This window comes from Saccostrea cucullata, unplaced genomic scaffold (genome assembly GCF_032062105.1).
Source record: "Saccostrea cucullata isolate Sc308-1 unplaced genomic scaffold, CSIRO_AGI_Scuc_v1 ctg2787, whole genome shotgun sequence".
Lineage (NCBI taxonomy): Eukaryota > Metazoa > Mollusca > Bivalvia > Ostreida > Ostreidae > Saccostrea > Saccostrea cuccullata.
This window is the reverse complement of record NW_026928735.1, coordinates 216,423-231,821: the sequence shown is the minus strand read 5'-3', so window position 1 is coordinate 231,821 and position 15,399 is coordinate 216,423. Positions and strand designations below refer to the sequence as shown.

At 33.9% G+C, this 15,399-nt stretch overlaps 1 protein-coding gene across 1 annotated transcript; it reads left to right on the top strand.

Annotated features, from left to right (window-relative positions):
• Positions 1-1,972: 1,972 nt before the first annotated feature.
• Positions 1,973-6,096, top strand: LOC134278596 (ryncolin-4-like). Its single transcript, XM_062760898.1, has 4 exons — positions 1,973-2,258; positions 4,368-4,504; positions 5,002-5,098; positions 5,849-6,096. The coding sequence occupies exons 1-4, from the start codon at positions 1,973-1,975 to the stop codon at positions 6,094-6,096; spliced, it is 768 nt and encodes a 255-aa protein (XP_062616882.1).
• The last annotated feature ends 9,303 nt before the right edge of the window (positions 6,097-15,399 follow it).

Here is a 15,399-nt window from a genome sequence, read left to right as displayed (position 1 = left end):
CAAAGATACATTGCAGGTTCCAGTAAGTGTTCAACCAAGCCTCTTTCGTTACTTCTCACTAAAATATTGACAGTAGTGAAGGAAAAACTTCAAGAGTACTGTACAACTATATATTCAAGAAGTGGTGTGAATCAGATGTGGATACTTCAAAATTCTAAAGAACTTTTGGACAATTTGAAATCACAAGACTTTACAAATCTCAACAGCTTAAAAACATAAGACTTTTCAACTTTATACACAACAATTCCCCACGACAAATTAAAATCCAGGCTTTTTGATATCATTGACAGCTGATTCTTTAAAAAATGGAACTCGTAAATCTACTTACCTCGTCATTGGTCATTTGAAAAATTATTTTGTTAAAACAGATTCTGATTGCACACATAAGTACTTTGAAATTGAGATCAAGAAGATGCTTGAATTTCTGATTGACAATATCTATGTGGTTTTTGGAGACCAGGTATTCCAACAATCTATTGGAATTTCCATGGAAACAAATTGCGCTCCGTTATTAACAGACTTATTTTTATATTCATATGAAGCAGAATTTATGCGTTATTTTATACAAGAAAAGAAAAAAAAACACTTGCTGTGGCCTTCAACTCAACATTTAGATATATCGACGACGTATTGTCAGTTAATAATGATAATTTCCATTCCTACGTCGACACGATATATCCTGGTGAGCTTGAGATAAAAGATACCACAGAGTCCGACACTTCTGCTTCATACTTGGATATTTTACTTGAAAAAGGCATTAATGGTACTATAAAAACCAAGCTTCATGATAAACGTGATGACTTTAACTTTTCTATCGTCAACTTCCCTTACTCATGCAGCAATATACCTTTATCACCTGCATACGGATTATATATATCTCATTTGATTCGATACGCAAGCTCATGCTCTACCTATGAACCATGTCTTAAACGAGGTAAATTATTGACAAGCAAGTTGATGAAACAAGAATATCATTTTTATGTGAGGTCATAATTTTTATTTTGTATACCACTTAATGAGTTTTCTTCACTTTTACAATTTAAGGGTACGTAACATAAACTAAAAATAGATGCAAAACTTGATAAACGTTATATATTATTAGTTATGTAGACACTTAGAGGGGTAATACGGAAATATGTGGGGTCCTTGAAAAAATCCATATTGGGCGAGGCGTAAGCCGAGCCCAATACGCATTTTTTCAAGGACCCCACATATTTCCGTATTACCCCTCTAAGTGTCTACATAACGAATTTATCCTGCCGATGGTTTTCTAAAAGATTATATTTTGATAGTATCAATAAACCGCTTTCACTGAATGTCAAAGCAAGACGTTCTACATCCTTTGTACGTTGTCGTCATACGCATTGTGACGTCAGATATGAAGCTCCGTGCGGGTCACGTGAAAGCAGTTTATTGATGATGTGTGGTGGGTAGGTCACGTGGAGGGGGCACATTAGCAATGTGAGGTGGGTAGACAGCATAACATCGTTTCATGCAGTATTGCTCTCGGCCAATGAAATTTCACGATTTTTATCAGAGGCAGGATAAAAAAAAATTTCAACCTTCTGAATCAATCCTTGTTCGATCTACAAACTTGATGTGTACAACGGTACTATGTTTCAAGCTTCTGTGAAATTTCATGACATTTCATTTAGTGTTATAAAAGTTGTTGTGAATTAGAGATTGGTTCCCCAAATCTTAACAGACGGACGTACAGAAAGACGGGCATCGTGATGATATTCAAAGGATATCTTTAAAATATAAAATCCATTTTTATCATCTCTAGACCAATTAAAGATCCAGTCATTCTTGATCTAAAATCGATTTTCCAGAGAAAGTAAAATACGTAACAATCAGCCAATCAGTGGTACGCAATGCACTGAGGCTTTTATATTTATACCTGCTAGATGGTAGATTTGTTCGCAATTTCCTCACAGAAACGGTACAACAGGTGTAATACACGGAAAACAACATGAGCAATCTCTTGGCTGTAATTTATATTGCTGCCTACTATACGGTGCCTCTCGATTCCATGTTTTCTCGGAGGTACGCCAGAAACGTGGAGTTTGACGATAAAAAGTCAGAACACGAACTTATAGGAGAATATGCTAAATCGTTTAAAGACTGTGCTGAGAAATGTAGGGGAGATTGTGGGGTCTTTGGGTATAATGAGGTATTGAAGAAATGCCGGCTCCACAGGAATTTCAACATGTTGACAACATCAGAAGAGAAAGGCTGGAGATCGTTCTTTAATGATTGTATGTATAACCTTTTATATATATATTGTTTGGGGAAATGAAGTATATGAAGATAAGGAACAGTATTCATAATCGAAATTCCTTTCTAACAATACAAAACAAAAATAGATCAAAAGAAGTATCTCCAAATCAATAGAAGTGGTATCAGGTACCATGGAGGAGCATACCTGACAATTGGTTACATTCGCAGTGTGCTTCTTGACGAAATAACGGAGAAGCCGTTAAAAATTCTATGATGAATAATGACCTAAATAAACCCTGGAAAGTATTAGAGAGAGAACCTCGGCTATAGTTGTATAGACTGATGTGGTTTCTGCTTAAATCCATTTCCTCATAAGTATAAAAGAAAACAGTATCCTGTATCATTGTTCAGTCTCAGATAAAAGCATTACCCTTATTAAATCAAATCTGCCTTTTTATTAATCTAATTGAGAATGATATTTATTTTTTGGGGGGTGCATATAATTTGTTCTATATATAGATTTGCGTTTTGTTGACATGAGCATTGGATAATAATATTTTGAATATAATCTATATAAATATGTTTAATTAAAGCACAATTAAGAGCAAATGCCGAGATTTATCCCAAATCACATGCAATTTTCTGCGAATTAATACCCATATCTTTGTTCTTAAATATTTCCGTTGAATGATTTTAACTAGACAAAATATAAATGGTGATTTTGAGTGCGTTTCCTCAATCTAGACTATATTTCAGGTTGTGTTTTTTAATTTTTCCTTATCATATAATTTAATGAGATTATTAACTTTGAAAAAACACAAAAGGTTAGTATATATTACTTTAAGAATAATAAAAAAATTACAATAAGTAAGAATGCATTGGTTGTAAGGCTGTAGTGACGACAGACAAACACTGGTAACCATTTAATTGGTTGTAAGGCTGTAGTGACGACAGACAAACACTGGTAACCATTTGATTGGTTGTAAGGCTGTAGTGACGACAGACAAACACTGGTAACCATTTGATTGGTTGTAAGGCTGTAGTGACGACAGACAAACACTGGTAATCATATGATTGGTTTTAAGACTGTAGTTATGGTAAAGTTAAAGTCCATTTGTCCTTCGTTTCATTTGCTTTGGGGCATCAATCTCTTATCCACAACTCTTTTCATATCGCTGAATGCAATTAAATTAAAGGTTTGTCCCCTGAATTGTTTTTTTTTTCGAGTAGCCATTCGAGGAACACACCAAATTTAACTTTCAAAAAATCTTCGTTACATAGTGCTTTTGTGGCCTTCTAATTTACTTTTTGATCGGACACATATTTTGGCTTCCCTATTGCAAAACAATGACACTGCCATTCTTTCTAAAATATTGAAGAGTACCCATCTCTTATCTGTAACTCCACTAATACTATTGAAAAAAATGTTATGCTACTTTTACAGATTCTTTATTACATAATGGCATTGTGACCTCTTATTTTACTTTCTGATCTGACATTTTTTGCGAATCTCCCATAGCAAACATGGACTTTACCATTATAATCTTGTGGGAGGTGGCGATATCATTCATAAATAAAACCCATTAGTGACTACAGTGCTCACAGTATATCTAGTTTAAGTACTGTTCAGAAAATCTTTTCAAATATAATACAGATTTTTTACAGAAACGTGTTTAAGACTTAGCAATCGCTTAGTTTCTATTTCTAAAAAGCATGCTCATGTGATGAAGATTTTTTAATAAATAATAAATATGCTGAAATCATTTATATATTTCCAATAAAAATCAATTCTGTTTGTTGCAGAAATATCTGAATTAAAATAGATAAGAATAATCAATACAACAAGATAGCAAATTAACAAATTAGAAATTTAAAAAAAAAAGTTGCACAATCAAGAGTAGAAATTTCATTCAAGCTTTTTTTTGTTCATAATTGTCCACAACCAATTCAAATAAAGTAATTTTAATTTAAACTTAGAATAACATTTTTTTTTTCATTCTTGAGATTTCGATATTTTTCTGCATTTCCATTTGCTCTATCCTGTAATGCGATGTACAGAATATACAAAATATAAATACAAAAAAAATCATCGATTATTTGTTTGTTTGTTTTTTTTTTGTTTTGTTTGTTTGATTGTTTTTTTTTAGTTCCTGCTACAGACTGTCAGGATATTCTTGATAAAGGACACAATAACGACAGCGTGTACGACATCTTTCCTTTTGGAATCACCTCTATCCCAGTCAAGGTGTTCTGTGACATGACTACAATGGGCGGGGGATGGACGGTGTGTTGTTTATTAATATAGCGTTATAAATGGTGTATACAATGATTGAGATTTGATGTTCTCTAGGAGATGAGTATTTAATATCAACCTGTGATTTGTTTGAGATTCGATCTATTAATCTGGGAATTCAGTATCAACCTTTAATTCAATTCTGATTTGATTTGTTGTACAGAGAGAGAGAGAGAGAGAGAGAGAGAGAGAGAGAGAGAGAGAGAGAGAGAGAGAGAGAGAGAGAGAGAGAGAGAGAGAGTATGTATATAGAAAACAACTGTAATTTGATTGTGATTCGATTTGCTATTCGGGAGGACTAAATAAAAAATATGCAAATTTAATTGAATCTATAGTTATCAGGGGACGGATATTTTGTAAATTAATTTGAACTTGAATTTCTTACTAAGGGGAGAGGTAAGATAAATGAAATGTCTTCACTTTTCAAGTTTTTATGCAGATTTATCTCAGTTTTAAAAACAATTTAACTGTTATGTTAATTTTTCAAGGCAATTCAAAAACGGATGGATGGATCCGTGACCTTTGACAGGAACTGGACAGAATATAAAAATGGGTTTGGTTCACCAGAAACAGAAATCTGGATAGGTAAATAGTGTTCTTTTGATCTCGTTTCGAATTTGGACACACACTATTTTAATATTATTTAATATTTAATATTAACTTTCCATTAATGAACATTACAAAAAGATTAAACCAATTTTACAATTGCGGTGTGGAAAAATTGTAAACATATTATAAGATTATTGTCTAGTTATGGTAAACAGTCCACAAAAAACATCCAGGGAAGGTGCGTCAGGAATTGTATGAATTCTAGACAAATATATATAAAATGAATTAAAGGTTACATTCCTCCTCATGTCTAAGGTAGATAGGCAAGAACAGCTCAATTATAATATCAGTTGAGTTGACTGGGAGTTGTTGAATTCCTAAATAAAATTTTGTAGTTCAACACTTGTTGAAACAACTAAGATATTAAGATAACTAAGATGTGTATTTTATATATTTAAAAGGGATATATAAACTGTGACTTAATTCATATATTTCCTTAAAAAAAGCAAGAACTTTCATAAAGCTGAATTAGTTTATGTCAATAAGAAATGATTTAAAGATCAGTAACACTAAGAATAAAAAAGGTAGTGATAAAGAAATAAAGAAAGTGTTTTAACTGACTCTATTTTGTTTTAAATATTTAAAATGTATGTTTTATTTGATATATTTCTTTTCAGTTTCAATAATTTACTTAAAAACTTTTTTTTGGAAACTTTACTCACATAATTCTTCTGTTAATGTGATTGTAGCATTAGAATAATTATTTGATTCAATATCTTGATACAGGAAATGACATCATCCATCAGTTAACAAAAGAAAACACTTCATCCCTCCATGTGTCTATCACTCTCCAGAATGGTACAACGTTTTATGAAGTGTACGACCGATTCTCTGTCTCCAAAGAAACAGGAAAATATCAACTCTTTCTTGCAGGACCTGCCACGGGGACTTTAGGTAACTGTATTCAAGTTAATTTCTTAAAACTGCATAGAAATCATGAATATCATCATATACTTCTTTTCAAGGAAAGATGATTAAATTGTTGCATAAAAAGTCAATGCTACATAATTTTGTTGCAATACTCTGTAGAAATTTTCTGATTCCGTGTTAATAATTGATTTTCAATATTTCATGATGTCATTTGTAGGTACATTCACAATTTCCGATGACATTTAATTTAATTTGACATTGTTAAGTTGTTGAAATTTTAAGTTATATATTCTAAAAACAAACGAGATTATGCTGTACAATTGGAAGTATTTGTAACTAGCATATCCAGTAGCTATCTTTAACATTGTAAGAATATTTATTCGCCGAAATTATGACTGAAATATTGCCGACTGGACGTAAAACAAAAATCAATCAAAAACATTCAATCTTCGTTTTAATAACGATTCCTTTCCATTTAATATATATGCTGAAATTTCAGAAAATAAGAAAAGTTATAATCTTTTAAATGATTCGTCATAGAAATAATTATCGCGCAATCAAGTGCTTGCGATGAAAGGTTAACGTCATGTTTCTTATGTAAACATTGAGTGTCTGTTGCATCACGGTTCAGTAAATTATTTGAAGTGAAATGAAAATCAAATATTTTCAAACATTTTTCGAACACCAATTCTTACTTTGTTATTTTGCTGAATATTGCATTTTATTAATATTTCATATTAAGGCACAATATCTACAAGATTCTTTTTGACAGAGTCATTTTTTAAATCAATCTTTAAACTCAGCTATGTTAAGGAAGGTCAGAGTTCACATTCCTTGTACATCGTATTGAAAGTTGAATTGTGACGTCATTGAAATTTAACAAGCCCCAAAATTTAATTAACAAAATGATCATGCGTAATTAACAACTAGAATGTATTTATTTAATCGTTTATTTATAAAATCTTGTAAAATTGCAATACTAAATAGCAATACAGTCGAGTACTAGAAGAAAGCATTTTGTCAAATATGACGTCATCAGCCTTGACATGACGCAGCACGGGTGATCAAGAGGACTAGATTCACTGGTTTAATAATTACAAGAATGCTTAAATAAATTAGATATTATTGCTAATTTTTTAATTTAATCATTAAAACTAAAAGAAAATAATTTATTAAATACAATATGTATAGAATATGAATTTATCTAGTAGCATTGAAGCTACACTGGGATAAGGAATGTAGAGAATATAGCTAAAACGATTAGCAAGATTTACATCAAAAGTGCAAGGGCATAGACTATTTTGTTTGAGCTGAAATTTGGAATATTAATTGCTTATATAGTGTATATTTTGAAAAGTGCTGGGAGCTGATCCTGGTCTGCATAATAGTAATTTTATTTATAACAGAATTTAAGAGAAGTAGACGTTTTTAGCTATTATAAGCATTTTCGGCAAAATTTTAAGTACTTCGCAAACAGCATTGACTAGCTCCCAGCACTTTTTAGGTAGAGGATATAAACTTCTTTTAATATGTATTAATTTTTTTCTTGAAAAACAAGTGTATGCCCTTGCACTATCCCCATTTTCTACATTCAGCTTAACTATTCTATTTTGATACAAGTCACGTGACAAACAGCTGATACATGCGATATAACTGGTAATAACTACGGTCCAGTCCTATCCATTATTGATACCTATATTACATTTTCTACAAGTATTCAGTTGATTTGTTACAATTTTTTAAAAGAAGTAATACACATTAAAACGGTGCAAAGGTCACATTTTCCATATAGGCCCTTAACATAGCTGAGAAGTGTAACAAATCAAATGTTATCGTTGCATTAATAGGATACTAAATGAATAATAGAATACATTTTTGGTATTGTATTTTTTAATAAATAGTATCGCTCTTTTCTGCACACAAAGCCGCCTGTGTTAATTAAATGTACCCCAGTATTATCATTGAAGATTAGATTGGAGATAATATCTTATATGATTCCATTATCCCTGTGATATATTCTCTGTACTTCTGTTATGAACATATTTTATTGTATAATTTATACAAAGAGATTGGATACAAGTTCTTATAATTTTAAAACATCTGTATTTCTACAGGTGACAGTATGTTACATACAGATAACTCTATCTACGATCTGTCTGGGAGGTACTTCACCACCCCAGACAGAGACAATGACAGGTGGACTGGTGGTAACTGTGCTACTTGGTCTGGCTACAGAGGAGGCTTTTGGTTTAACTGGTGTTACCGAGCCTTCCTTAACGGTCCATGGTCCCCGGGGTCCTGGTCCTACCCATGGTATCCAACAGTAACGAATGGGACATCAGTGAAGGCGACTTCAATGATGATCAGACGTCACTAGGTAAACATCATTTAATCTTAATAACCTTTTTCACGTTTTAGTATTACTGTGAAAATTTCAATTATAAAAGTTTTTCTTAATTGAACAAAAAATTATCATACATGTATCTGTGAAGTATTAATTATTTTTTTTTAACAGAAGAAAGATCATCCATGGATTATGGAAACCCTCAAGAGACGATTTTGAATTATTTTTTATCGCTTAGTTCTTTTTTTTTAATATTTAACATCAATTAACAGACATGTAAACAAATATATTTTAGGTAAAGATATAAATAATGGTATTTTTTTTCTACTGAATGTATTTACTTAAAGATGTACATTATATGTGTTGTAATAAATTTGAAATTAGAAAAATTTCGTTCTTATTTACAAACATTCATAAATGAAGAAGTCTGGACGGAGAATTAGGATGAAGATTACTTTATTGTTAAACCTATTACAGTGGAACCTGTTTGAACCGACACATACAACACTCTTTACTGTGATTTCCGCCATTTAATATCCTTACTCATTTTTACTTATGTCCATGAGCTGTACACTAATAAAACACCATGTTCATGTCAACACATACTTTGTAGTTGTTCTTCCTGTGCATGTCCAATAAGACAGGTTTCACTGTAATGAAGATTACGATATTTACAAAAGAAATTATTAAGTATATTTTATGTTTATCCTGCAACTACCCCTTGTATTGACCAAATAAAGGTAACCTAATAAACGAAAGCTTTATCCGGTCACTGCCCTAATAAAGCCTCCTGCATGTATTCCGACGTTCTAAAAGCATTGTGACGTCATGTATATTGCAATGTTTACGCCATGGCGTCATGGTTTCAACTGCAGAGATGTGCCTAAATCTGTCGGCATTAGCTTGTTCTGACGCTCAATTGTAAAATTCTGTTGCAGGATAAACAAAATACATGATAACTGTCTTGAAATATACCCAGGTAATCGATATTTGGGCTCGGGTCGAAAACGTAAGATGGCTCGGCAAGCCTCGCCCTCTATCACGTTTTCTTACCCTCGCCAAAATATCGATTATATTTCAAGACTGAAACCATGTATTTTATATTTATGTCTTGCAGTACAATACATCTTAGATTAGGCTTCTCTTAAGGATGTACAACACACCAAACCAAAAAAATCCTGTCGTTTAATTTTCGTTATTTTTTGTATATTTAGTACATGACTATATCTACTGCATGTATGCACATTTTGGACAAAATCGTTCGAGTAATTTTTTTGACAGGAAATTCCAAAAGTAACCCCCCTTTAGTCGTTTACAAGGAGAGAAAAATTTAAATCAATGAACTACTTAAACCTTTATTTTCAAAAAAGCCAGGTTAGATGTAACTAAGGAATTTCATTGACTTATTCCTTTAACCATTTAACACAAAAAACATAGCCATCTTTTTTAAATACATATCATCAAAATAATTTTTAAAGATCTTAAAGTGAAAAACTGTGAATTATCTAAGCCTTGAAAATTGTGTATTTTTCAAATTCAAATTTTTTTTGTGAAAAAACCTGTCGTTAAATTTTGGAAAAAAAAACTTTCTTTAGGTAGCTGGTAGTAAATATAACCTTCATAATTTTTGTTTGATTTTTGTACGACCAGTTTTGATGAAATAGGGGAAAATTACCCCCCCCCCCTTTTCAATAAATCACGTTCCCGCGCGCCTTTCAGACGTGGGTCGATCACATTTCTATGAATCTACAAATACACGTTTTTTAAAAAATCATATTGGAATATTGCTTTTGCTTTAAAAAAATATTAACTTACATATTTAAAAGTTCTCATATGTAAAGCATATTAAAATGTAGATTTTTAGGCAATTTTAGAATACCCCTACCACCCCCACCCCTTCCTTTTTTTTTACCTCGCAGACCATTAGCATTTCACGAAATGTCGTTTACAGTACAAATACACTAGTATTTTTTCATTTGAATCTGGAGGTATGCATTAGTTTTTAAATTCATGAATGCAGAATATCTATATGAATATTGACTTCTGGTTTTATATGTATCAGGAAAAAATTATAGAAGGATTTTAGTGTTTAGCCCATATATGTATATACATGCGTTACGCATTCCATATAACATGAAACCTTGGCCTTATACGTTATGTTGAATATTAGATTTTAATTTTATTTCTTTAATTTTATTTATCAAAAAAGGTGTATGTTCAACTCTCCTGTGATATAAATGGAATAATTCTAGTTTCTTTCATGTCATTACTTCAAACGAGACAGTATGTGACCTTTGCATACATGTACATACACCGCCAATAATAAAGGAAAACTGTTAAACAGGATGAGAATTTATACAACAAGTGGCTCCAAAAACATAAAACAATAATATGCAAAAATGATCTCCTAAAACAAAAGAGTTCTTTAGTAGTAGTTATTTAGTAAGTCGTACATAAAACACTGGCGCAACCTCTTCTCTCATTTTTGTCTCTTTTTTGTTTAAGTTACGCAAATCAATTATATGCACACTCTCTGTGGCAGATGTAGACTAGTTGAGAAAAAATTGTACAAATAAAAGTCAAACTTTAAGAAATGCTTAAAAAAAATTGTTCTTACTAATTTAGAAAACTGTTTACAGGGATACAACATAGTCCTTTAAGGAAGACGGAGGGTTTCTTGCTCTCTGAGGGCGATTTGAGGAACCTTGGACGTCATCTTCTGTATCTGAATCCCTCACTTCCTCGCGTGGATCTACAGTTGTCTGTGGGGGTGTATATAGCACTTCTGGGATCGGAGGTGGATCATAGGTGGACACTTTATGTTAAGGGACGGTTCCTGTAGGTTTTGGTGGGAGAAGTTTCTCAGTGGTGTCAAGTTCAGGGATATCTTCCAGGTCTTCGTCGTCAGGGATGTGTTGTCGTTGGGGCTTAGAGTTTACTTCTGTCGGAACACGGTAACACTCACTTGCTTTTATCTTGTAGGAATTAGATCGTAATTGTTGACCGGAAAATTTTTTCACAAAGCACCACTCATCACCGAGACTACAATATATCTGGGACGGGCTTTGGTCTTGTCTCTGTCCAAATACAAATACACTAGATCACCGACAGATGAGATGAAAAGAGGGCGTGGCCCTTTTGAGTTTGATTTGGACCATGCACTGCTGATGTGGTTCGAGTCCCGTTGAGCTTGTTTCTGGGCGATAATCTCCCGGTCGACCATGGGAAGTTGTTCATGTGTGAACTGATTGCGCTGGGTATACATTTCTCGTGCTGACAGGCCCTCACTACGGATACGGGAATTGAGTCTTGCTACGGCAGCGGAAAGGCTGAGCTGTGAAACTGGGCCTCCTCCAGGCTCTTGCTGAAGTATTTCGTGCTCAAGTTCTGCAACAGCTTTTTCTGCTACTGGGTTCTTATTAGGGTTTTTAACTCGGCCGATCTCAAGGTTGATGCGATAGTGGTCTAAGAGGTCATCCTCACGCAAGGCCACAAAACCCTGAGCAGGGTCGACACGGATAATGGTTCTTGGCCCATCGAGTGGGTGGAGATCCATGCATAGAAGGAGCAGTGCCTCCTTCAAGGTATGGGCCTTTTCATCGGCAACTAGACGTGCGGCTGTATAGGCGGTTACTGTTTCTCTAAAGACCAGGATTAGTTGGTGGTTTTGCTTTATGACGTCAGCAGGCAGCAAATTTAATCCCAATGACATCAGGGGGAGGTTCTGATGACTGTTCAATTTAGCTATTTGGGTGAAAATTAGCGACATCAATCAACCAAACTTGTAAGAGATTTATTAGGACCCAACCCTACAGTACTGGTTACTAAATTTAACCCTTGCGTTAAAGGACTGAAAAAACGAATTCTAAAATATTGGAACACCATTCTTAGAAATCCAGAATGCAAAACTTTATTTAATTCTCAACCAATCATTGCTTACAGCAAACACAATAATATAGGTGACGAGATAATCCGGTCTCACCTAAAACAAACACCATGATTTATGTCCGTGACCCCTGATGAGGCTTCTTAATAGCCGAAACACTCTACAACTACTTGCATAATTCAAATCAGATATTAATCAGCTCTATGCAAAAAACATATCTACTTAAAGTGTGGTTTGGAGTGTCGGGTCCTAATAAATCTCTTACAAGTTTGGTTGATTGATGTCGCTAATTTTCACACTTTGACTAGGGACAATGTCCCACCGGCATGATCCCGTGCATCGCCCTCCCTTGGACAGCGATCGACTTGTGTGGTTTATTTGGTCATCCAACAATCCGGCCACATTCTTTGCTTCTATTGTCTTCTAAGACATTTTATTACCAGCACTTCCTTTACCAAATCAGCACATGTTTGTAAAGGATTGAACTGCTACTTCAAAGATCGTCTTTTACGCTTCTCTTATAATCAAATACTTCGGCTTGCTCAAGTATACACATACAATAGTGCCCTTCATTCAATTACCTTGTACCAATGCAAGAAAACCACGAGAATATCAGATTGTGAATACTAGGATATATTGAAGGACCAGATCAGCTTAAACCAGGAAGAATTCATTCAGGATTTGGACAGTCATGTGAAATATTAATCCTCTTATTATCATCATATGATACTAAGACGGATCTTTATTTTAGCCTCATTTTATGACACTATGTATATCAGACGGCTTAAGATCCACAGGATTTAATTACTATAAAATTGGTGTGCATTAGCAACCCATTGAACCAGCTCTTAAACAAACACCGCCCCTTGCACGTGACCATAACGAATCATCGGAATCTGACTATCGGTGTCTTATAGCCACATACTCTTCTTATCCTCTAATCTATCAACATTTATTGATAATTAGACAGATTCATTATCTCATCGAAATACTCATTGTTGATCTATAGCGCCTCGCTATATACAATATATTTACCACCTACTGCTCCTCTATTTGAATGGCTCGACGAATAAATAGACGGAGTAAACAATGCAAAAATGCTAAACGCACTCGTAATTATTTACGGGGAGTTAAAGCTCACTGCAAGGAAACTACGGCCACAGGGGGAAAGTTTGTTCTAAATCTATCAAGATACAACTTATCCCAACATGAACTCTCAGTTCTAAGCAAAGGCTTAAAATTTATTCCAACGCCTAAAAGAGACAATGCTTAAAGCCTGCTGCTCAAAGATTTTGAAGAATTTGCAAGGAAACTCAGATGCAAATTCCACTTTGATACCGGAGACGACAATGCCATTCACCCCTTTAACACAAAATCTGGCTACAAACCGCCATTTACATGCAGCGAACTCGAGGAATATATAGATAAAACAAAATTGGAACTTTCCTCTTTGGAAATTGCAAAAAAGAGATCAAACATCTCAAATGCTGAAAGAGAAGCTATTTTATCTCTTAAAAATAACAACAACATTGTTATTAAAAAAGCAGATAAAAGCAACACAATTGTCATCATGAACAAAGACCAGTATATCTTAGAAGCACAAAGCCAACTGCAATCTAAACACTATATGCAAGTATCTGAACCCAACATGCTCAAACTGCATGAAAACATTCAAAATAAACTTGCCGCAATGCATTCAAATGGGTCATTGGACAAAGAAACTTACAAATTTCTTAATGACAAAAAACCTTCACTCAAATGTGGGCATTTGTACCTTTTACCGAAAACCCACAAAATACCAGCAAACATTTACAATGCTTTAATAAACGGTCAGTGCAGCATTAGGAAATTACCACCTGGTAGACCAATTATCTCGCAATGCAATACGCCAACGAGGAAAATAGGACAATATTGCGATTACTTTCTTGTACCCATTGTACAAAAACAATCAACTTATATCAAAGACACTACGGACTTTATCACCAAAATCGAAGGCCTCACATTGCCAACAAACGCATTATTAATTACTTATGATGTGACGAGCATGTACACAAACATGGAATTCAACGAACTTCTCTCGTCAGTAAATGAGGCTTACGCACAGGCCAACAAAACGCAATTAGACATTCCATATCCGGACCCTGAGGATCTAAACTTCTTACTGAAATGCGTCTTGGAAAACAATTACTTTGAATTCGATGGAAAATATTACAAACAAATAATAGGAGCAAGTATGGGGGCAGTCCCCAGTCCAGAGATCTGCGACATCAGAATGTATCAAATCACAAAGCATATAACGGCACAATTTCGTCATGCCAGCAAAATTGTCTTCCACGGCAGATACCGTGATGACGGTTTCATAATATTCAATGGAACGCAACCAGAGATAGAAGAATTCTTTAATATCGGCAATCACTGTCACAAGCATCTAAGATTTACATTTGAAATTTCTCCATCTGCTGTCAACTTCCTTGATACTACAGTTTATAAAGGACAGGAATTTCAAAATTTTAACAAACTTGATATCAAGTCCTTTATCAAACCAACAAATAACTTTCAGTATCTACACAGACAGAGCGCTCATAGCCCAGCTGTGTTTAAAGGATTCATTAAAGGAGAATGCATTAGACATGCAAGAAACACCACTGACCCTGAAATATTACATGCAACACTTAATGACTTCAAGACGCACTTATCAAAGCGAGGCTACTCTACTTCGGAAATTGATCCTATTATCAAGGAAACGGTCAACACAAACCGATCAAACCTCATTACCAAAAAGACTAAAGAACAGTCATTACGTAACCCTACAGTACTGGTTACTAAATTTAACCCTTGCGTCAAAGGACTGAAAAAACGAATTCTAAAATATTGGAACACCATTCTTAGAAATCCAGAATGCAAAACTTTATTTAATTCTCAACCAATCATTGCTTACAGCAAACACAATAATATAGGTGACGAGATAATCCGGTCTCACCTAAAACAAACACCATGATTTATGTCCGTGACCCCTGATGAGGCTTCTTAATAGCCGAAACACTCTACAACTACTTGCATAATTCAAATCAGATATTAATCAGCTCTATGCAAAAAACATATCTACTTAAAGTGTGGTTTGGAGTGTCGGGTCCTAATAAATCTCTTACAAGTTTGGTTGATTGATGTCGCTAATTT

Coding starts and splice junctions, on each gene's coding strand:
- LOC134278596 (XM_062760898.1), top strand. CDS start 1,973: ATGAGCAATCTCTTGGCTGTAATTTATATTGCTGCCTACTATACGGTG. Junction 2,259..4,367: donor GAGATCGTTCTTTAATGATT/GTATGTATAACC, acceptor GTTTTTTTTTAG/TTCCTGCTACAGACTGTCAG. Junction 5,099..5,848: donor AGAAACAGAAATCTGGATAG/GTAAATAGTGTT, acceptor ATCTTGATACAG/GAAATGACATCATCCATCAG.